Below are 22,965 nucleotides of genomic sequence, written 5' to 3'. Positions count from 1 at the left end.
CTTTCAGGCAATCTTTTCTTGTCCTGTCCTCGGACACAGAGTAAGGGGATGAGAACTTGATGTTTGCATCTTTTACTTCTCTGATGAAGGAGTAAAATACAAGGCTTCATCACACTTTCTGCTCAGTTGGTCAGTTTTCAAAGGAGCTTTCAGAAAATCCCTGACAATTGATAGAGTTGGAAAATGTCATGTGGTCAAATATATATTAGATCTTTGTTCGTCATCTGTCTCCGCTAAATAATGGATGCCAGGCACGAAGCTCAACGTGTGATTGTTAACCAAAAGCCTTTAATTACTATGTTTGCAAAAACATGATTCATAATGACAGAAATGCACTTTGTAACTTGTCAGCTATTGCCTCGAATTGCTCCTTACATATCGACTTTGTTGCATTAAATGAATCAAAATTCTCAGTTCGCTGAAAACAACAACAAAGTAACACTTCTTTTTCCTGCTTTCCATGCTTTCAAAATATTAAAAGATCAGATGAATGCAGTTTCTATTACAAAGAAATTGCTGTAATTTTAGGGATTCCTGTAAATAAATGATGCTCATAGCTCTAGCATCAGATGAAATCATTTGTGCCTTAATATCTATTTTAACATTTAACAGTTTCTGAGCTGTCGAAATATTTGAAGATATTTGGAAAGAATAAACAACATTAAAAGGCAGAGACACTCTTGTACTAAAACTTTAAACCAATCTTGCTGGGCTGCAACAAAATCCAGCATGAAGTTGAACATGTGCGGTCTCCTCTCACACAGACTTGATCATCATCCTGCTGGTCTTCACTGAGTACATCCTGTGAGATTTCCAGGCTCGCCAGTGGAGGCCGCTGCCGTAGCCAATGTGATCCCCAACAGGATGCCAGTGACCATTCAGACTGGCAGAACCACAGCGGCTGTACCACCATCCGCCGCCCTCTGACATGGTACATTTGTTTTGAGCAATGTCACCAAAGATGCACGGTGAGCAGCCATCGTTGTCACGGTCGAAAGTGCTGAAACCGTAGCCGTTCTGGTCAACGCCTCCATCGGCACCACGGATGGCGTCACCTTTAAACAGAGTTGGCAAAGTTTAAAATCCACTTATTTTACATTTGTCATGAATACTAAACAGATGAGTGATTCATTATTTCTAGACGGGAATTTATTCCTCTCATTAACTGTAAACTACTGAATGATTGCATTAGCTTGTAAATGCTTAACTCAGCTCTATTGCAAAAAAAAACTGGTCCCACCTTAGCAAGACAGTCTGAAGCTGCTAACACAGAGCAGCTCTAACTTCAGAATGATGAAAAATATGACATTCCTCTTTCAAAAAGAAATTATTATTTTTGCATTTTACTCCGTGAAACAAGCAGGCAAGTGAGGCAAAATGACGATCTGAAAAGTATAAAGGAAATCCATATATATAGAAACACAGAATAAATTTAATATAAGCAAAGCAAATAAGGGGGACATTTGGAAAAAGTACCTGCGTCTCCTGTGTATTCCCCGACATGCAGTTTGAAACCTTTCTTCCCATTTCCCAGTCTGAAGTTTTTATACTCTGCAAAGGCGGCGACCCCTTTGTGGTCCGATAAATCCACCCTCATGGTCCACGACTTGTCCTTGGTCACAGTGAAAACCTGCTTCAGTCCGAGCCAGTGGTCGTCTGAGGGAATCGGCAGAGCACGGTGAAAGGATTTACACGTATGTTGGAAACATATTTTCCACCATTTAACAACCAAACCCTGTGTTTTACCCCTTCACAGCAAAAGTTGTCTTTGCTGCAGTAAAGATGTGTATTTCTCTTGTCTGCAAGTGAATCAGGTTTGTGCTTGCATGAAGTAGTTGTAGTAGTAGAAGTTGTTTCTCACATTCCCTCTATGTTGCATACTGTATCGTAACAGAGTAATGTAGTTTACATTAAGGCCTAAAGTTAAGTGCGGCCTGTGTTTAGATAAGAAGGGGCTTTTCTTACATCTTTATAATTATTATAATGATAATAATAATTTATTTCATAGCACTAATCCAAACAAGATCACAAAATGCTTTACAAAATAAATAGAAAAATTATACAAAAATCACACAGTATACAGTATACAAGTTTTTTTCAATAAAAACATTTATTTTAATCATTGATTTAAAAACAGGTGAAGTTGTTATTTTACAGTCCATTGATCCCCTGATTGTGTCAGTACTCTCTGTTCCTTGGAATCTAACAAAGGACGTCATGGAATGTTTAGAATCACTGTGTGTTTTGTCGGGCGTGTCACGGTTATAGCCTGGCACTGCAGCTAACACTGTTCTGTGTTATGATTTACTTACGTGTCAGGTTTCCAAAACCATTCTTATATGCAGCCCACTTTCTGTCGAATGAAACCTCTCCTCCGCTGCGCCTCTGAAACACCATCCAGCCTCCATCTGACCGCATCTCGCAGTACACCTGAGCAAGTAGTTATACATACTATTTAAGATTTGCAGAGCAGCAGCAGAAACTTTCTTGGGTCTACTACTGTCTTAAAAAAGCCCCCCCCCCATCTACAGAATTGTAAACTGTAGATATAGGCAAAGCATAGCGCAGGACACAGTCACTATGACAGAATGCTTAATGCTTAATGTCATACTTGATACCTTAAACGGGGTCTTGACTCCATGAGGGCGGATTACATAAACTCCACTGGATGCATGTGGAGAGAGAGCTTTGATCTGCGTGCAGTCTGTGCCTGTGGTTTATACGGCAAGAGAATGACAAGAGGAGGAGGATATGAATATAGGGTAACTTGTACCTTCCATTATATGCATGATGTACTGTCATACATCATGCTCTGTACCTTGAGAAGAAACTGTCGTCCCCTGCTTCTATATAACAGAAAGAGTTTTAAAGTGAGACCTCTAAAATATACAACTTAAAGGTAGACATTACAGCATGAGGGAGGACTTCATAGCCTATATTAAATAAATATATATTATGTAGTTTTATTTTTACCTTAGTCTGTTTGGCATCTGTTTGGCTCGAGAGAAGCACCAAGATGAGTCCAACAAATGGAAGCAGACTCTTCATTTTGAGCTGAGTTTAAAAGTGACATGTTAGTCTCAGCGACCCCAAACAGGCACAACAAAATGAGTCCTCTGGTCAGTCATTTCTTTCTCCAAACACTCACCTGCGTGTGTTCGGTGAAACTTGTAGCTCAGGTCAAACTCCACAACAGACCCGGCTCCTTGTCCCCTCAGACTAAACAGCCACACCTCCTTCAAGCTTACTGTAAAGGCTGAGACGTCAGACGAGGGAGGAGAGAAAAGTCTGAGGAACAGATCCACTTCCTGCTTCTCCCTCCTGAATAACTTATTATTATCTGCAGCTGCAGCGGTGTTCAAGTCTTCACAGACTTGTTTCTCTGACCTTACTCAACTTGTTGCACCATTTAAGTCAAACATAGAACTTCTTCACTCCGTGTTAGCTCCCGCCCAGACTGCTATAGGAACCTTTATTTACAGCATATGCTAGGAATCTGGGTGTGACACTCCCTCTGCCAACATTACTGCAACAACAGGTTCCTTTACATTTTTCTCACTCAGAAGGCGGTGCAGGTTCTGGTCAGGGCTCTGGTCATCTCACGCCTAGATGTTCGCAAGACTTGTGTCAAATAGGAAACGGTGGCTGTGTTGTTGAAACCTGATCCAGTAGTCTAAAATGATACAGTTATGATAATTTGCATGCAAATTACAAGAACTCAGTGTTTTCTGGGATAGATCATTTCTTATTTAAAAGCCACAGATTAATACAATTATGAAAATATTTTTTAGCACAGTCTTTCATGCTCCCCAGAGGATGACCATGTATCTGACAGATGGGCTTTGTTATTCATGGTACCCAGAGGATGTCTCTGATGGTTTTGGTGGATAGCCGTGTACTTTGGACATTGCTAACTTGTCCCACATTAGTCATATGTTCTGTGTTTGGTGCAAATAAGCAAATGTTGGCATTGTATATTAAATAATAATATATTACAAATGTTTCATATACAGTATATATATATATATATATATATATATTCTATGTCAAAGTGAAAAATGAATTGTCTGGACATGAAGGCGTTGTTGCTCAAAACAAAAAGCCTGGGACTCCTTAAGCTTGGAAGACATTTTTTAATTGAAGATTCTATTAAAGCCCCAATATCCTTTTTACAGTGTCCATGCATTAAGTTAAGTTAATCAACCTTACTTAAATTCCGATCACAGTCACCCTATGTGACCAGAAAAACACAAATTTCTTCAAATTTAAATTATTTCCCATATCACCTTCATCTAAAATCCATCCAGTCTTTCTAAACTGAGAGAGCACTTCACGACATGTCCTCCATTGTAAAAATAAGTACAGAGTAGTCGTCCATCCCAAACCCAGCGTACAGGGGCTCAGTGAAAGTGCTGTAGAAGGTGTGAAGGTGCCCCCCAGCCTGTCCAGGTAGACTCTGACCCTGTGGGATCCAGATAGAGTTGCTGGTATCTCCACAGACTGGTGGTCGTGCTGAGCGCTGTAGTGATCCTCAGAGCAGCACAGAGTCCAGGACTGGTCGTTGGAGCCAAACCAAGAGAATTGAGAGCATGTCCTTCTATGGATTCCTCTCATCTCCACGCCGACCTCCACCCAGCGGCCTCACCACTCCACCTCCCAGTAGTGGCACTGGGTGAGGCCTTAGTGACAGAGCACCTGGGAGACACTCTCAAACCTCTCAGGGTTGTCCGGGTACTGCTGTCTTTCTCTGATCCACGTCACCTGCTGACAGTACAACATTTTAAAACCAAAAGCTAGCAAATAGGCTGAAATGGTCACCGGCATCCTGTTGGTGATCATATTGACACTGTACCGGCCTCCACTGGCGAACCTGGAAATCTCACAGGATGTACTCAGTCAAGACCAGCAGAATGATGATCAAGTCTGTGTGAGAGGAGGCTGCACATGTTTAACTTCATGCTGGATTTTGTTGCAGCACAGAAACGTTGGTGTAATGTTTAAGTACAACAGTGTGTCTGACTTTTAATGTTGTTTATTCTTTCTAAATATCTTCAAATATGTCAACAGTTCAGAAACTGTTAAAAGAGCTGTCTATGTGTCATGTATATATATATGCACAAAATTAAAAGGCCATGTAGCGAGACTCCCTACATGGGCATGGTGTGACTATGACGTATTTTTCGCTCGTAATCCCATTCGACGCACTCTAGCGTATCGTTTCTGACATAGAGTTAACGTTTGGTAATATCTGAATACTTTTTTTAATGATTAACACAAGAATCAAGACGCTTCACATAAGTGGAAGCAGCCATATTATTGTGGATAAGTACTATGAAGTATTAGTACTCAGAAAAGTAATACTACATAATTAATAACTGTTAATGTATTTAAAAGTTGGAGGCAACTATCCTGGATATCACTCGTTTAATAATCAATGTCTACCTCACACCAGCTAGATTTTTAAAGTAACTAGTTCCTGATTTGTGTGGAATATGTCTGTCTTGAAGTTAGTTAAGTGGGATATTTAAGTTGCATTACACAGACCAGAAATAAAAGTACTTAATAAAGTACTTGGAAAGATTTCAGGAAAATGTCTGGATTCTAGTGCATGTCTGAAGGCAGCTAAACACTCACACACCTCACATACAAAACAGCTCGTCACGTTCGTTAAATTAATCTTTATTCTCTATTGTTATAGGCAAAAAATCTGTTGCTGCTGCTTCTTTGTTGGGTTTATTGGCAGGTGGCATCCAATGTCAGGGTGCATTACTACTACTGTATCTCTTATTGCCCTCTGTGAGGAAAGCAAAATAATTAGTTGAACCAACAAGGTTTTCAAGGTGTATATTACCACATGGCTTTGTGACACAAAGATAAGCCCCGCCCCCATGCCATTCATGGGGGCGGGGCTTATCTTTGTGTCACTATATAGTGGCTATGATCTTTCATATGTACCTTAAAAGTTTCCTTTGACCTTGGACATGTTTCTTTGATGAGGTGTGGTATACTTAGACGTTGGTTTTCACTTGACTATAAACCGAACTACTAACAGGATTCATTGAGAAGAGCTTGCAAGACTTGCAATCAATACATAAGTAAAAAGACAGATTTTAGTTAAGAGTTTCTGACTCAGCTTCACAATGGGTCCATATCGTGAATTAGAGCTACCCAACATAACAGTCAAAACTATTCGCCCGCTCATTGACAATGTCCTCAGCAACCTTACTGCGGAGGACTGGAGGCAGTTAAAATTAGGTGCACCGAACAATGGCACCAGGTTTCAGTTGGCAGAACTTGTCATGAACATGACATGGACTGTGTCCTCCAAACTGTTAGCGACTCTTGGAAATGAAGGCATGCCTGTGACCGTAGAAAAGGTCAAGTCCAGTCTGGGAAACGCCCTCTGTTTTGCACTGGGCAGCTCAACCAACTCTGCGACGTTTGATCAATTCACAGAGTTGGTTTCAGAGGAGGTGACAGAGAGGATCAACGCCAGCCTGCATTCCCACTCCACTAGCACACAGTCCAGTGGACCACCACAGTCTCACCAGACCACACCCAACAAAGTTGAGACAATGGTCAGTTGTCTTTGCAGTGTATTGAAGGAATCTGTTTTAGACATCAAGAGCTTGTTCAAGCCAAGAGTGCATAGTCAAAAGACATGGGATCTTTTAAATAAGCTTTCTCAGGGTAAAACAACCTCAACCTCTTCAGACTCTGACTCCACATCATACAGTCGTTACTCTGACTCCAAATCTTCCTCAGAATCAACAGTCCGCAGCAGTGACAGTGAGGATAGTGAGGCTGTCCAGGATATCTTTATGAAGGAGTTCAGAGACATCATGGAACTCTTTGTGGATGAAATAGCCGAATCGGACCTGATTGGGCTGATATCTGAATCGTCTCTGGAGTTTAAATCTGCTGCAGATGAAATCTATCAGAAAATCCGTAAAGAGGAGAGCGTCCAATCATCTGATTCGTGTAGAGGCTCCAAATTCTCAAAGAGCCCCAAAGCGTTTTGGAAAGGAGTGGGGCAGAAGATCAGGAAGCTTTTTTTAAAGCTTTTTGCCACAGCATCAATGCTCAAGATGGGGACAGAAGTCCGGAAGAAGTTTTGTAAGGGGACCAAAGTCCAGAGCAGTGAGTCAGTCAAGTCTCTGATGGACAGTGTTGGGTCTCTGCTTCTGACAGAGACCAAGAACAGAGTTTCACCTGAAAACGCCCCCGTCCTTTCCAATGTCCTCTATAGGTACATCATATATGGAACATTAGAGGCAAATCCAGCTGATCTGACGAAAGTGTCTGTTCCTAAGTCCCTCAGAAAGATGTACGCGGACATAAAGGAGAGAGTGACAAATTCCCTGCCACTGATGAACTGGTGGTTCTCAAAAGTGGCCGGTGACTACACCAAGAGGGTGTTAACGGGGATTGAATCAATCCTAGTGCCTCGGGTCTCAGAGATCGACACTGTGAAGGAACGAGAAGAGTCCCGCAAAAAGATTTATCTCAGTCTCCTCATCGACCAGCTCGTCACTCGAGTGTACTCAAAGTCCAAAGTGATCATTCTCCCGGGCGAACCAAAAGACGTCTCTCAAAACCTGTTTGAAAAAACATGGGCCGAAGTCCAAGATATTGACTTTGACACGTCCCCAAAAAGCTTTGATAAGCTCCACAAGGTTCTGTTCAAGGACCTGTGTAAGATGTGGGGCTGTCCAGAGATGCTGCTTCTTTCCTTTCGTCAGAAGGAACCAGAGGTCGAGAAAAGAATCGGCAACTGTGTAAAAAGCCTCCTGTCCAATAAACCCATCAGAATCTCCAGATTCTGCTCTTGGTTCAGCAGATTCTTTAATTGGTAGGGGTGGAGTCGATGATCCCCTTCTCCACCATGTTGATGTACTCTCCCAACATGGCGTCGTGGCCGATCTCATCGGATGACTGAAGGATTTTATCCACCACCAGTGAACCCTCCACGCCGGCGTTCTTAGCAATGGTGATGGCGGGGATACGCAGCGCCCGGCTGATGATGTCAACACCTGATTGGAAAGAAAGGAAGCAGATTAATGGAATTGTTTTTCACAAAAGTTAAATCAATGTTATCTTTTCAGCTTTGATAAACTCTAGTTAAATCTATCGTAACTATTACGAATAACTTTGTACTTTATAAACGTAATAAACTGAGGATTTGAAAACGTACAACATCTACATGATAATTTTTATTATGTCTTCTTTTGTTTGACACCATTTAAGTTGCTCCTCTTGATTTCATGTATAAATAATGGAATTTGTTAAGAAAACAAATGCATGTGAACACCCTAAGTCTTCATGAGTTTTTTAACTGTTTACCTTTGAGATCTAAATTCTACATATCATGGTGTCACACAACCCCGCCCTTAATATCCCCACTGACCCCTCACAGGACCTCTTTGGAGCCCAACTACTGAAAATCTGTCAAAAAAAATCTGAGTTTTACTTCATCTGAGCGTGTGCATGTGTGTCACTTACCGATCTTCTGGTCGGAGTTGGCGGTTTTGATGCCATCGAGTCAAGGGATGCATCGGCTACTATCCCCTCCTTCCAACGTGGTCTCATGAAAAGCTACATTTTCGCAGAGAATCCTACGAAATGCGCCTGCGCAGACCTCCGCAGCGCTCTGATAAAGCAAGATGGCGGAGATGGCTGTATTCTTGGTGGAAAAAGCTATATTTTAGCAATGTTTCTTAATAGAATGTGTTTTGATGATATTTATGTAGAGATATGTGTGTTTCAGTGTCAATATTTGCATTCATGTCCAACAAACAAATATGTTTTCTAAACCCTATTTTACCAACCCTAATCTCAACGCGGAAGAACCATTCAGAGAACCTCAAATTGAATGGCGTTCGTGTTCGTGTGTGTGTGTTGTTCCCATATATTGTAGTTCTAATGTGTTTTCACTATTATGTGAGTTTGTGACCGGGAACCTTGCTACTTTAATACATCTATCTTTATTCAGGGTTCCCACTGTACCTGGAAACCATGGAAAACATGGAATTTATTTTTTCATTTTCCAGGTTTGGAAAAGTCATGGAAACTGAGCAAAAGTGAACACTTACATGGAAATTGAAACAGTTATCCTGGAAAATTGTATTGGATGATGTGTAAAATAGTAATATAATTAAACTATTGAGCACAGAATTAAGATAAGTTTATAAAAACCCTTTACATGTGAACAGCTCTTACTGTAGATAGAAATGGATGATCCCATGTTGTAGAACATGCTCTTGGCATCCTATCTGGTGTATTGGATGTTGGAATTTGATGAGGCAACCTGGTGATATGGACTTTAAAAGTATAGTTTCGGATTGGTGGACTTAGGGAATAATAACCGAGAAACATTACTCGCGATCTCAATAGAAGGGTCAAATACATGCATTTCCCAGCCAACACGGGAGCCTTGACATCTACAGTGAAACTTCTTATGCAAGTTTATCCTCAAAATGTAAGAAGCTGTGTTTTAACTGTGTGGTAAACCTGGGTTTATCAACGTTAGTTAGTAACCTGTGCAATCTTGCTAGCTAGCAAGCTGCAACTTGCTAGCTTCAGCTTACACTAGAATTGTTGACGTAATTTTTACCTTGCTTTTAAAATACTAGAACTATGTTCGATCCCCATCTGTATTTCACTCATTGACTTTTCCTAAAACCGTGTTATTCACCACATTTAGGGGAGTTTGTTTTGAATTTGGATTCATTAATGATGGTTAGCAAGCACATGCAGTGCAATCTTGCTAGCCAACATTCAGCTTGCTAACTAACTAGCTAGTGTTGGCTAGCTTGCGTTGCTAGCTAACTACCAATACATTTTCACATTAGGCTGTGACATTACTTCTATACTAGTTGACATGACCAGTCTAGTCTTGATCAATTTTGTAACATTCATTCATATATAGGGTTGCCAACGCTCTGAAAAATAAATAAGGGACACCTCATTGCCTTCACCCTTCCTGGCGTGCTGACATTTTTTAGCCCCTTTTTTTGTCAGTGAAACTATTTTTTTAACTTTTTGATCCTGAATTGATTTAGATGCATATTTTTGAGTGACATGAACACATGAGAAACAACTTATTATCCAGCAATTCCCTTTAATAATAAACAAAATTATCTGAATAAAGTACGAATCTTTCTTAAACAGAAACCTGTCTTGCTTAACTTAAAACAGTATACATTAATATAAAACAATAGGTAGAAAGCAGAACATCCATCCTGAAATATTGCATATTTTTAGAATAACAAAAGTGCAAACAGAACGTGGTGGGGTGACTCAGCCCACCATGGGCAACAGAAAAAGTGCTCCGGCACACCGTGCAGTGCGCTTTATAGATATTTTCGTGCACATTTCCCCCCCTGGTGTTTGCTTTTTCCCATTCCTCCTGGTATTTTTGCATCCTTTTCTGATTTTCTCGGAGGAGTACGAGTATAGCTGCTCGAAGCTGTACCGCCCCGTAAAGCAGTGTCGGCGTCTGTGTCACTGTCACCCATGCTGTTTTGTTGTCTTCCACTATCTTCTCCGCGAGCATCAGTACCTCCTCGACCAATGGGATGAGCGTATTTTGTATCATCGTGCTCGTGTGTGAATATGCTGTAAACTCACTGATCCCAGAGCAGGACATTGCCTGTTTACCATAAATTTTCATAGAAAGCGCCCTGTTATTCATTTTCCATTGGCCTTTTACTGACCATTTTATAAATCTCCCAGTAATACGGGACAAAGTGCGTCCTTTTTCAGCTCAATACGGGACGGGTGCTTTTGTTTCTAAATACGAGACGATTCCGTTTTTCGAGGGACGGTTGGCAACCCTATTCATATATCTACTTTTAGCTATTTTGTGATTTTTCGTTTTTTCTTTAAAAAAATGATACTACTAAATAGGAACATTTGGGGTGAGACATTTTTTAGGTTGCTGTACTGAGGAACCACAGGGGAACCAGCCTTATGTTTTTCCTTTTAGGTTCATTAGTTTGATTTACAAAAGCTTTTACAGAGTAAGGGTAGGCATATTACCTCTTCTACGTAAGACTCATAATCTCAAATGTGTGATGCATTACAGGAGTGAGTGACAATGACACGCTGTAGATTCAGGATGAGGAAGACAAGAGGGGAGAAGATGAAAGAGGAGGATACAAGAGTAGAGGATGACAGAGGAAAAGGGAGAAGAGTGGAGAGGAGTTGAGAAGAGTAGGAAGAGAAGACAGTAGCGGATACGAGAGGGGAGGTGTGGAGAGAAGAGGACAGGATAAGATAGGAGAGGAGTGGAAGAGAGAACAAATATCAATCCCAGTGCTCATGTGTCTCAAAGTTCCCGTTCAATAAATTGTTGTTCATCTACAGATTGTTGCATTATTTCATGCATTGATATATCAATAAGACATAATCTCTAAGCATTTACAATGTAGACTTGACTGGCACATCTTTTAAATCAAGTTAGTAGTCAGGTGTCCTAGGGGGTTGTGTTTGTGAGGGGAGGGGGGCGCGGAAAGCTTCAGGGGCCTATAGATCATTACTTAATATGGTACCTGGAAAATCAGGAGGTAGAATGGAATTTTTTTTCAAGGCAAGCGTGGGAACCCTGTTATTTTGTAAAAGAAAAAGTTTAAACAAAAGCAAAAATCATCATGTAAAAAAGACTTGTTCCAAGTTTGGCAGGGCCTGAACGATATTGAGCTTATATCTAATAGCTATAGATTTTTTTTAAAAAAATACAAAAAGGGGCAAAAAAGACACGCACACCACCACAGTCAATTAACAGATGTATTTTAATTTCACAGTGAAAACAAAGGCCATAATAAACCTGTAAATGATTGATGTCAGTGTGTTCCTGGTATTTCAGACCCAGACTGTTCACTGTGTGACTGGTCATCTGAGCCGTCATACTTCATCAGCAGAGTCACGGGTTTTTACGTTACGCTTCATTAATACTCTGAATACTTGAATCAAATCAGCTCTAGGTAATCAACAGAATTATTTAGAGTGAAATGATTTATTGACTTTGGTCGTGATGTCGTTGTGTTACTCATTTTAACCATTACACACGGCAGTAAAAACATATAAGAACACACAGAGATTTAAGGCCACACTGATGAACACAGGAACACACTGGGTTACACAACCTCGTCTCTTCAGGAGGCAGGAGAGACAGTCTGAGGTGGAAATGGAGACAGACATCGGCTGAAAGGGTATCACTACCGGCAACCCACATCTGGTTGGATCTGAAACCTGTGGCCTATGTGGTCAACCAATGGAACCAGACCTCCCTACGTCCCTCAGAGGCTCTATGAAGATCAGGTGATACAAATCCTTTGTGCCCAGGTAGGAGGTTTCCTATCATAGCCAACAGTCAAATCCATCTCTATCTGCTCCTTTTCTCCACGTGCAGTAGATCCATCCAGAGGCTCCAGTCCAGATGTGTCAGAGTAAGGATCCTCTAGAGAGCTTTCAGGACCCTGTTGACCTGCAGAACAGAGGTACTATTGGTCCTTGAAGCAAAAATATGATTGAGAACATGTATAAAATCATTTCAATATTTTAGAAATATGAAGGAACAGTAGCAACAAAGTCTATTAAAACTATCACAAGGAGCATAAGACAAGATAAAGTCCACATAACCAAGACAAAGATTTCTACTGACCAAACTGTTATACACTTAAACTATCAAACACACAGTGGGATGAAGGCTACTATAAAGAACCTAGAATGGAGGTTTCTAGAAAAGAATCGATCAAAATCTCCTGACCTCAGAGAAGCCTCCTTTTTCGGCAGCTTGAATTGCATTCTGGGCGATGTAGTTGCGTAGCACGACCCGGGGGTTGTTGCTGTTCATCACACTGAGCCTCTGCTTTTTGATTGGGGACAAGTTACTCGTGTCATCACACTCCCTGGATAAACGCCTCCTGTTAATTCAGCACAAGAAGATTTACCATTGCAAATTGTCACAGCTCATTTAGACCGAAAAAGATGATATTTACATATAAAGCAATAACTATTTAAATATCATGCATTGGGGCAATAAGCTATAAACACAACAGTCACATGAACATCTAATTTTAGCTCATGTTTTCACTCTTTTGCTACTGAACTCCCTCCTAGTTTTTTATATCACTCACATTAAAGAACGTTTTTAGTGAGGTGCCCATTGTGTGTCTTTTTGTACACTTTTTAAACTCTTGTCTCACCTGTATCTTCTAACCCAGTGAGTCCAGTCATCACTCTGCTTTTCCTTGAGCTCATCTTGATCCGTCTCAAGCAGCTCCTTTAGCCGACCTATCCGCTCCAGCTGCTGGGCCACACCTGGGCCGCCTGCCGCCATGCTAAACATGGCCGGGTTGGTGTGTGCCATGGACAAAATCATTGCCAGTTCACTAGAAACAGAGAATATGCTGATGAGACGTGACCACACGTTTAATCCTACACTCTGTTCCACATAATTCTGCTACTGTCTCCTAAGTAAATCCTACCAGACGCAACAAAACAACACATTTAACTCACAGATTGTCTCGGTAAGACCTTTCACCAAAATGCTAGCGTTTGAAAGAAAAACAAATTAGATCGCAATATAAATGTGATTGTCTGAAACTAGGACTCTGCTCACACAGGATTAGATGTACATTCAGGAGTATATGGTGAGGCAGACAGAGGCTTTAGGTTATTATTACAGCAGATTTTTTATCTGACAAATGTATATGCAACCACCATATACCACCTCACCGGTCCTCCATTGTTGGCTTATTAGCCACCTTAAGTTCCTCAATGGAGGAACACTGCTGCAGGATGAGGTCCACTACAGGCCCCACTGCATCCCTCTCACAGTCGCCCTCCTCAGGCCAGGGGACACGGCTCAGCAGGCGGAAGGTGTTGGTGAAATCTGCACCTGGATATCGAAGCACAATGACACTGAGGGAAGTAGAGAGGACATAGAGAAGGCTGCATGATGGCTACATTGTTTTAAAGTTTCATGACATTTGTCTTCCGGGTCTCTGTACCAGTGGTGTGCTGCATGACGCGCAGCAGGTCCGATATGAGCTGGCCATCCTCTGCCTCCTCTCGGCTCACCAGGCCCAGCTTCTTCCTCATGCATGTCAGTGGCCTGCTCCGCACATTGAACTACACAGGGAGAAAACCCTTGACCTTGGCAGAGCTGGGGGAGTGAAATCCAAGACTCTGGCAGCTTTAGTGCCTTAGTCTACCAATTTATATAGAGAGGGAACAGAGTCATCCACTGTGGTAGGACGCTATGAATGAAATTCATGACACTTGAAGTGGGATTGGAATTAGCCTATAAGCCTGTAAGATGTGCAGGAAGAAAACAATCATTAACCCTGATAAAGATGAGGAGATTATGCACTAATGCACTTTGAATGCAGGTCTGAGGACTGTCTAGCTACCTTTGGTAGCATTACCGCTGCAGACACTATAAAATAGCGATGGTATACCTGTAAGCCTGGAGTTTCCTATTTACAAAGCATTTTAGCATTGTGTTGGCCTCCACCTGCCCTTTTCCTCAGGGGAAGAATCTGACTTTGTAGCTGTTTAATAGACAACTAAATTTAGCTAGTTGCTAACTTTATTATTTTGTGTTGGCAGGTACCAGCTTTATCATCACAGATTTTTGTCTTTGACTGAAAGCTGTGCATCTTTAAGATAGCTACCTGAGGTAAGGTCTGATATTTTATCATCTGCAATTCAAATGAAAGGGTTGGTGTGTAGGATTTAGTGGCATCTATTGGTGAGGTTGCAGATTGCAGCCAACTGGGTACCCCTTCTCAAAAAATGTAAGAGAACCTGCGTTGCACCTCTAAATATGTGAAAGGCCTTCTCCAGAGGGTCTCATTCTAATAAAAACACAAACGATTTTTAGTATCAGATAATTATGCACAAATGAAAACTTAATTATTTATATTATATTCCATTTAATTTCTTTCCAAACAATCCCTTTACACTCGATATACTGGTACATTGTATGTTGCACATCACTTTACTTGGTTTAACTATGATTAATTTCAGCCTCAGTCGACCAAGCTCCGTACAATCTTTTGTGTCTTCCCTCATAACCATCATGGAAAATTAGTAACTAAACAACTACATACAGTGAAAATAAAAAGTATTGAAGTACAAAAATTACTTGATGAGGAACAGTGGTTTGTAAGTTCCACGGACAATTAATAAAATAACCTTGACACTGGAAGTTAAAGGCCTAATTTAGAACTCATAGTTATCTGGGGATTTAGAGGTTAAATCATTTCCCTCTGTGTCATCTGTGTCAGCAGAGGAAAAGACTATGTGGCTCTGCAGCCAGGTACCACCTCACATTACTTCATCTCACAGAGAAGTGAATACAAACATTTCTGCTTGTTTAGCCATTTGAGAACCTCGTATAGAAAACTCTCATTTCCTTATGCTCCAATCTAACACCTCCAGCTGCAGCAGGGAAGAGCAACGGCAGCAGCACAGACATTCAGCACTGACTGGGAGTCTTTTCAGCTCAGGCACTCGTATTTGCTTACATGTTTGGAGATAAAGCTGCGGGAGGTATCATTTATTACCAAAGCTGTGGGAAGTCAGCACGGAGACTTAACAAATCGGATCAGCCGCAGAGCTGCTTCTAGTGACATTCATAATTCATCATCAGATTTTTTAAAACTATGCTCCAGTAGTGAAACAGTCTTAAAGGAGTGTAACTTCACAGGCTGATGGATTAACTACTGTGTTATCGGGAGCATCAGATAAGACGACATACAGTTCTGTACTCTAATCAAGACTTGTGAGTGCAAGTGTGTGTGTGTGTGTGTGTCCTTAACAGTCTCAGATCATGCAATTAAAAGTGTGGAACTTAATAATCTATTGTTTTATTCTACTCTATAATATATTATGAGACTGTTGTCTTGGAGCGAGTTGGCATGAGAAGACTTATCTTATCTCAATTTACAATGTACAGATAATAACAACAAAAGTTATTCCAATACTACTATGTTATTAATTCAATACTAATGTAACCATTGTGACTGTTCAAGTGGCTCACACTCCTATAAGAAAATGAACAATTACTGAAATAAATGTATCATCTTAATGCTTTGGTATCTAATGTTCCCTGCCCCCCATATTAACAGCTCATAGACTGACATGTTTATGTCTTCTAATTCAAAAGTCTTGGAGGGACTGTGATGTTCCACTAATTCTGTATGTGACTTTGTTGTTCCAAGCCGTCACTTAGTGCCCAGTAGCACCACACCCTCACTTTACACTGACTGTGAGGGAAATTGATCGATGAAACATGAGGAATATGTGCATTCTGCTGGTTCTATGCTGTGATGCCCTTACCTGCGGATCCGGAGGAGAGGCGCGTGGCGACGGCGCTTCGAGGACTCCGCGGACTACCCGGACAAACCCGCACCAGCTCGTCCTGACACTGCACACAGATCACCTGGCTCTCCTGGCTCTCCCCGACCTTGCTGCTGCTGCAGCCTATGTGCTCGGCCCCGGCCTGGATCCTCATTCCTGCGCTGATCTGACGGACCAGTCGCATGTCCGGACCCGCCTCATGCTCCAGCATCCTCCTCACGGGCGGCCACACGCATTACGCACGACCCCGGAGTGCGGAGGGGACAACTTCTCCTGGCACCTGCAGCTTCAGTAACTCCACCCACCGATCTCTCACATCCCAAACCAGTCTATGCACACCCAGTGCTGTGTGTTCAGCCCTGACTCACAGCTGCTCCCCACAGCTGCTCCGCTCCATCGTGTCCGCCTCTCTGGGCCAGTGGAGCCGGTGATGTCGCAGTCTTTTACGCGCGACTGCAGGAGTGGCTGCTCCACGTGCTTCCTGCGATCTCAGTGTTTAGTTCCCCTGTGAAATATTCGTGCCACCGGAAGAAATCATTAAATTAAATATCTGTTTAGTGCAAAACATAATCGTTTATAGTCCCAAAGGGATTATTTCTGAGATACCAATTTAATGAGAACACTACGAAGTAGCTTTGAGACGTAGGCCATGAAGACCACATAAATAACATGAAAGACTAAACTATAATATAATCTTTGGCTTCAGTTTTTGATAGTGGGAGGAAGTGGAGACGCGTTTTCCATCTTCACATACAGTCGATGTCACTGACTGTACACTGTGGCCAGTGTTTTTCACCCACATTGGATACTTTTGACTCAATTCATTTGGTAAAATCTTAATTGTTAGTTATTCTGGAAAATTCTCCAATAACAAAAATGATATATTCAGATAAATCCATGTCTTAACTCAGCGATATGGCTGGAACTGCCTGGACACTGAGGTCAGGTTCAGGTCAAGATTTATTAAAGCTTAGATCATGAGCAAAGACTCTTAATGTTTAATGTAATATAACGTTTGTGTTTTATATTATGACATGAATTATAATACATGATGATACTGTGAAAAAGGGTAAGAGGCACCATTTACTCGAGATAAAAGAGGCTACTTGTACATATTTCTTGTTTCTACTTAGCTGACATTAGTTTTGTGTCGAATTTTTGAATTATAAAGTGCAAATCAGAACCAAATCAGAGCAAGGAAAAGCTAAACTAGTGACTCAATATGTACATAATCTGGGGCTTCCAGCCTTGGCAGTACAGAAAACTTGGAGGGAGAAAACTCTCTAGATGAGGAAAGGCCATTTGACACAAGGGAAATAGCCCAGATCTGTCGGGTAATAACTCAGCTGCTGCAGAAATACTTTATACGGTTCCACATTCTCAGCAGAGTGTGGACCAGACTCAGCTGACGAAGCCAAATCTCTCTGACAACGTATGTGTGTTTAGCTTTATAGGACTTTCCCGAAGTCGAAAACTAGACATTTCAAACAAGGACTAGTTCAAGGAGGTTTTCTCTGAGGCAGATTCTCACCTCCAGGATGCCCTTGTTATGTAGTGGACAGATGAAGACAAACACAGCCAGTAGAAGAAAGATGGCACTGTACTGCAGAGGGCAAATGCTGACCTCCCTTCTTTTACAAGCCCTGATCACCAGCATGATGGGTGATCGGTCTTCATCTCGTCCCTGGCTGCAGCACAGCACTGTGACCAGTTCAGCAGTGTGCACGCTCATGTATCCCTGGCCACACTGAGGGGCACACTCAGTTGACAGTAAAATAATAAAGTATGAAGTGCTCCTTGGCCTGGATGTAATCCCCGATTACTACTCTAGGTATAAGGTTGTTAGCCAGACATTCAAGAATTTACAGATTTTTTTTCTCTTGTGTCTTTAACTTTGGAAAGGCTTAAGAAACCGACCAACTCCCAAACCAACAGTTTTAACATTGAAGACGTTACTGCTACCAGAACATTCACGTGTTAGCATGCCGGAAATATGAACTGGAAAGAAAGGTGATGATGGAGGGAATGAAAAGCTCAGTAACAGGAGCAGGTGTAGAGGGAGAATTGAAGTGAGGTGGATGAGGACAAGGCGGGAAATCTGTCAATCTGGACATTGCAGTAGTTAAATATCTCCAGGAGATGGCAGCATTGCAACATCATGCTGACTGTGGTTGCTGAGTTTCCATCTTGTGTTGTTAGCAGGAAGGAACATCCTCGTCGGTATCAGCTTTGTTTGACAATTTAATTGATTGGTGTTTAAATCGTTTGGTTAAGTGGAATTTGTTGACATGGGCGTTTAGCTGAGCCAAATTTTCCATTGCAGATAAACCAGGTAGGATGAACACTGTTTTCTAACTTCACTCTGAACTATGGACTGTTTATAAAAACAACTCTGCATACAACTCAGGCAAAAAATAAAGAGTGACAGTATACTGTAGAGCTCTTTGAGGAGGACTCACTCATGACTATTCTGATGTAGCTCTGGAGCATTAACACAGGCCAAGAGAACAGCCCATTTCAAACAGTCAGGGTCACTACGGGCACTGCTCTAGTATTATCTAAAGTAGAGCTGATGCTGAGTTACATGATGTCTTCACCTCAAGACGTATCTTGACGTCTTTCAGGCAATCTTTTCTTGTCCTGTCCTCGGACACAGAGTAAGGGGATGAGAACTTGATGTTTGCATCTTTTACTTCTCTGATGAAGGAGTAAAATACAAGGCTTCATCACACTTTCTGCTCAGTTGGTCAGTTTTCAAAGGAGCTTTCCGAAAATCCCTGACGTTTGATAGAGTTGGAAAATCTCATGTGGTCAAATATATATTAGATCTTTGTTCGTCATCTGTCTCCGCTAAATAATGGATGCCAGGCACAAAGCTCACCGTGTGATTGTTAACCAAAAGCCTTTAATGACTATGTTTGCAAAAACATGATTCATAATGACAGAAATGCACTTTGTGACTTGTCAGCTATTGCCTCGAATTGCTCCTTACATATCGACTTTGTTGCATTAAATGAATCAAAATTCTCAGTTCGCTGAAAACAACAACAAAGTAACACTTCTTTTTCCTGCTTTCCATGCTTTCAAAATATTAAAAGATCAGATGAATGCAGTTTCTATTACAAAGAAATTGCTGTAATTTTAGGGATTCCTGTAAATAAATGATGCTCATAGCTCTAGCATCAGATGAAATCATTTGTGCCTTAATATCTATTTTAACATTTAACAGTTTCTGAGCTGTCGAAATATTTGAAGATATTTGGAAAGAATAAACAACATTAAAAGGCAGAGACACTCTTGTACTAAAACTTTAAACCAATCTTGCTGGGCTGCAACAAAATCCAGCATGAAGTTGAACATGTGCGGTCTCCTCTCACACAGACTTGATCATCATCCTGCTGGTCTTCACCGAGTACATCCTGTGAGATTTCCAGGCTCGCCAGTGGAGGCCGCTGCCGTAGCCAATGTGATCCCCAACAGGATGCCAGTGACCATTCAGACTGGCAGAACCACAGCGGCTGTACCACCAGCCGCCGCCCTCTGACATGGTACATTTGTTTTGAGCAATGTCACCAAAGATGCACGGTGAGCAGCCATCGTTGTCACGGTCGAAAGTGCTGAAACCGTAGCCGCTCTGGTCAACGCCTCCATCGGCACCACGGATGGCGTCACCTTTAAACAGAGTTGGCAAAGTTTAAAATCCACTTATTTTACATTTGTCATGAATACTAAACAGATGAGTGATTCATTATTTCTAGAAGGGAATTTATTCCTCTCATTAACTGTAAACCACTGAATGATTGCATTAGCTTGTAAATGCTTAACTCAGCTCTATTGCAAAAAAAAAACTGGTCCCACCTTAGCAAGACAGTCTGAAGCTGCTAACACAGAGCAGCTCTAACTTCAGAATGATGAAAAATATGACATTCCTCTTTCATAAAGAAATTATTATTTTTGCATTTTACTCCGTGAAACAAGCAGGCAAGTGAGGCAAAATGCCGATCTGAAAAGTAAAAATGAAATCCATATATATAGAAACACAGAGTATATGTAATATAAGCAAAGCAAATAAGGGGGACATTTGGAAAAAGTACCTGCATCTCCTGTGTATTCCCCGACATGCAGTTTGAAACCTTTCTTCCCATTTCCCAGTCTGAAGTTTTTATACTCTGCAAAGGCGGCGACCCCTTTGTGGTCCGATAAATCCACCTTCATGGTCCACGACTTGTCCTTGGTCACAGTGAAAACCTGCTTCAGTCCGAGCCAGTGGTCGTCTGAGGGAATCGGCAGAGCACGGTGAAAGGATTTACACGTATGTTGGAAACATCTTTTCCGCCATTTAACAACCAAACCCTGTGTTTTACCCCTTCACAGCAAAAGTTGTCTTTGCTGCAGTAAAGATGTGTATTTCTCTTGTCTGCAAGTGAATCAGGTTTGTGCTTGCATGAAGTAGTTGTAGTAGTAGAAGTTGTTTCTCACATTCCCTCTATGTTGCATACTGTATCGTAACAGAGTAATGTAGTTTATATTAAGGCCTAAAGTTAAGTGCGGCCTGTGTTTAGATAAGAAGGGGCTTTTCTTACATCTTTATAATAATAATAATGATAATAATAATTTATTTCATAGCACTAATCCAAACAAGATCACAAAATGCTTTACAAAATAAATAGAAAAATTATACAAAAATCACACAGTATACAGTATACAAGTTTTTTTCAATAAAAACATTTATTTTAATCATTGATTTAAAAACAGGTGAAGTTGTTATTTTACAGTCCATTGATCCCCTGATTGTGTCAGTACTCTCTGTTCCTTGGAAGCTAACAAAGGACATCATGGAATGTTTAGAATCACTGTGTGTTTTGTCGGGCGTGTCACGGTTATAGCCTGGCACTGCAGCTAATACTGTTCTGTGTTATGATTTACTTACGTGTCAGGTTTCCAAAACCATTCTTATATGCAGCCCACTTTCTGTCAAATGAAACCTCTCCTCCGCTGCGCCTCTGAAACACCATCCAGCCTCCATCTGACCGCATCTCGCAGTACACCTGAGCAAGTAGTTATACATACTATTTAAGATTTGCAGAGCAGCAGCAGAAACTTTCTTGGGTCTACTACTGTCTTAAAAGAGCCCCCCCCATCTACAGAATTGTAAACTGTAGATGTAGGCAAAGCATAGCGCAGGACACAGTCACTATGACAGAATGCTTAATGCTTAATGTCATACTTGATACCTTAAACGGGGTCTTGACTCCATGAGGGCGGATTACATAAACTCCACTGGATGCATGTGGAGAGAGAGCTTTGATCTGCGTGCAGTCTGTGCCTGTGGTTTATACGGCAAGAGAATGACAAGAGGAGGAGGATATGAATATAGGATAACTTGTAACTTCCATTACATGAATGATGTACTGTCATACATCATGCTCTGTACCTTGAGAAGAAACTGTTGTCCCCTGCTTCTATATAACAGAAAGAGTTTTAAAGTGAGACCTCTAAAATATACAACTTAAAGGTAGACATTACAGGATGAGGGAGGACTTCATAGCCTATATTAAATAAAGAAGGTTTATGTAGTTTTATTTTTACCTTAGTCTGTTTGGCATCTGTTTGGCTCAAGAGAAGCACCAAGATGAGTCCAAGAAATGGAACCAGACTCTTCATTTTGAGCTGAGTTTAAAAGTGACATGTTAGTCTCAGCGACCCCAAACAGGCACAACAAAATGAGTCCTCTGGTCAGTCATTTCTTTCTCCAAACACTCACCTGCGTGTGTTCGGTGAAACTTGTAGCTCAGGTCAAACTCCACAACAGACCCGGCTCCTTGTCCCCTCAGACTAAACAGCCACACCTCCTTCAAGCTTACTGTAAAGGCTGAGACGTCAGACGAGGGAGGAGAGAAAAGTCTGAGGAACAGATCCACTTCCTGCTTCTCCCTCCTGAATAACTTATTATTATCTTCAGCTGCAGCGGTGTTCCAGTCTTCACAGACTTGTTTCTCTGACCTTACCCAACTTGTTGCACCTTTTAAGTCAAACATAGAACTTCTTCACTCCGTGTTAGCTCCCACCCAGACTGCTATAGGAACCTTTATTTACAGCATATGCTAGGAATCTGGGTGTGACACTCCCTCTGCCAACATTACTGCAACAACAGGTTCCTTTACATTTTTCTCACTCAGAAGGCGGTGCAGGTTCTGGTCAGGGCTCTGGTCATCTCACGCCTAGATGTTCGCAAGACTTGTGTCGAATAGGAAACGGTGGCTGTGTTGTTGTAACCTGATCCAGTAGTCTAAAATGATACAGTTATGATAATTTGCATGCAAATTACAAGAACTCAGTGTTTTCTGGGATAGATCATTTCTTATTTAAAAGCCACAGATTAATACAATTATGAAAATATTTTTTAGCACAGTCTTTCATGCTCCCCAGAGGATGACCATGTATCTGACAGATGGGCTTTGTTATTCATGGTACCCAGAGGATGTCTCTGATGGTTTTGGTGGATAGCCGTGTACTTTGGACATTGCTAACTTGTCCCACATTAGTCGTATGTTCTGTGTTTGGTGCAAATAAGCAAATGTTGGCATTGTATAT

At 41.4% G+C, this 22,965-nt stretch overlaps 2 protein-coding genes across 4 annotated transcripts; both read right to left on the bottom strand.

The window, feature by feature from the left end:
* Positions 1-260: 260 nt before the first annotated feature.
* LOC128428692 (fibrinogen C domain-containing protein 1-like) lies at positions 261-3,399 on the bottom strand. 2 transcript variants are annotated; one of them, XM_053414922.1, is made up of 7 exons: positions 3,149-3,399; positions 2,974-3,054; positions 2,819-2,843; positions 2,619-2,710; positions 2,313-2,430; positions 1,477-1,656; positions 261-1,055 (listed from the first exon to the last, which is right to left on the bottom strand). In XM_053414922.1, exons 2-7 carry the CDS (start codon positions 3,046-3,048, stop codon positions 757-759), a joined length of 789 nt encoding a protein of 262 aa, XP_053270897.1. In that variant the 5' UTR covers positions 3,049-3,054; positions 3,149-3,399; the 3' UTR covers positions 261-756. The 2 variants fall into 2 exon arrangements, with proteins under 2 accessions (XP_053270897.1, XP_053270896.1); XM_053414921.1 differs by having other exon boundaries at positions 2,819-2,846; positions 3,149-3,390.
* Positions 3,400-19,256: 15,857 nt separating this feature from the next.
* On the bottom strand, positions 19,257-22,483 carry LOC128428696 (fibrinogen C domain-containing protein 1). Of its 2 annotated transcripts, none has more exons than XM_053414926.1 (7): positions 22,136-22,483; positions 21,961-22,041; positions 21,806-21,830; positions 21,606-21,697; positions 21,302-21,419; positions 20,466-20,645; positions 19,257-20,043 (listed from the first exon to the last, which is right to left on the bottom strand). In XM_053414926.1, exons 2-7 carry the CDS (start codon positions 22,033-22,035, stop codon positions 19,745-19,747), a joined length of 789 nt encoding a protein of 262 aa, XP_053270901.1. In that variant the 5' UTR covers positions 22,036-22,041; positions 22,136-22,483; the 3' UTR covers positions 19,257-19,744. The 2 variants fall into 2 exon arrangements, with proteins under 2 accessions (XP_053270901.1, XP_053270900.1); XM_053414925.1 differs by having other exon boundaries at positions 21,806-21,833; positions 22,136-22,473.
* Between the last annotated feature and the right edge of the window lie 482 nt (positions 22,484-22,965).

The sequence above is a fragment of the Pleuronectes platessa genome, chromosome 22 (genome assembly GCF_947347685.1).
Source record: "Pleuronectes platessa chromosome 22, fPlePla1.1, whole genome shotgun sequence".
Lineage (NCBI taxonomy): Eukaryota > Metazoa > Chordata > Actinopteri > Pleuronectiformes > Pleuronectidae > Pleuronectes > Pleuronectes platessa.
The sequence above is the reverse complement of the archived record's forward strand: the minus strand, read 5'-3'. Positions and strand labels throughout refer to the sequence as shown.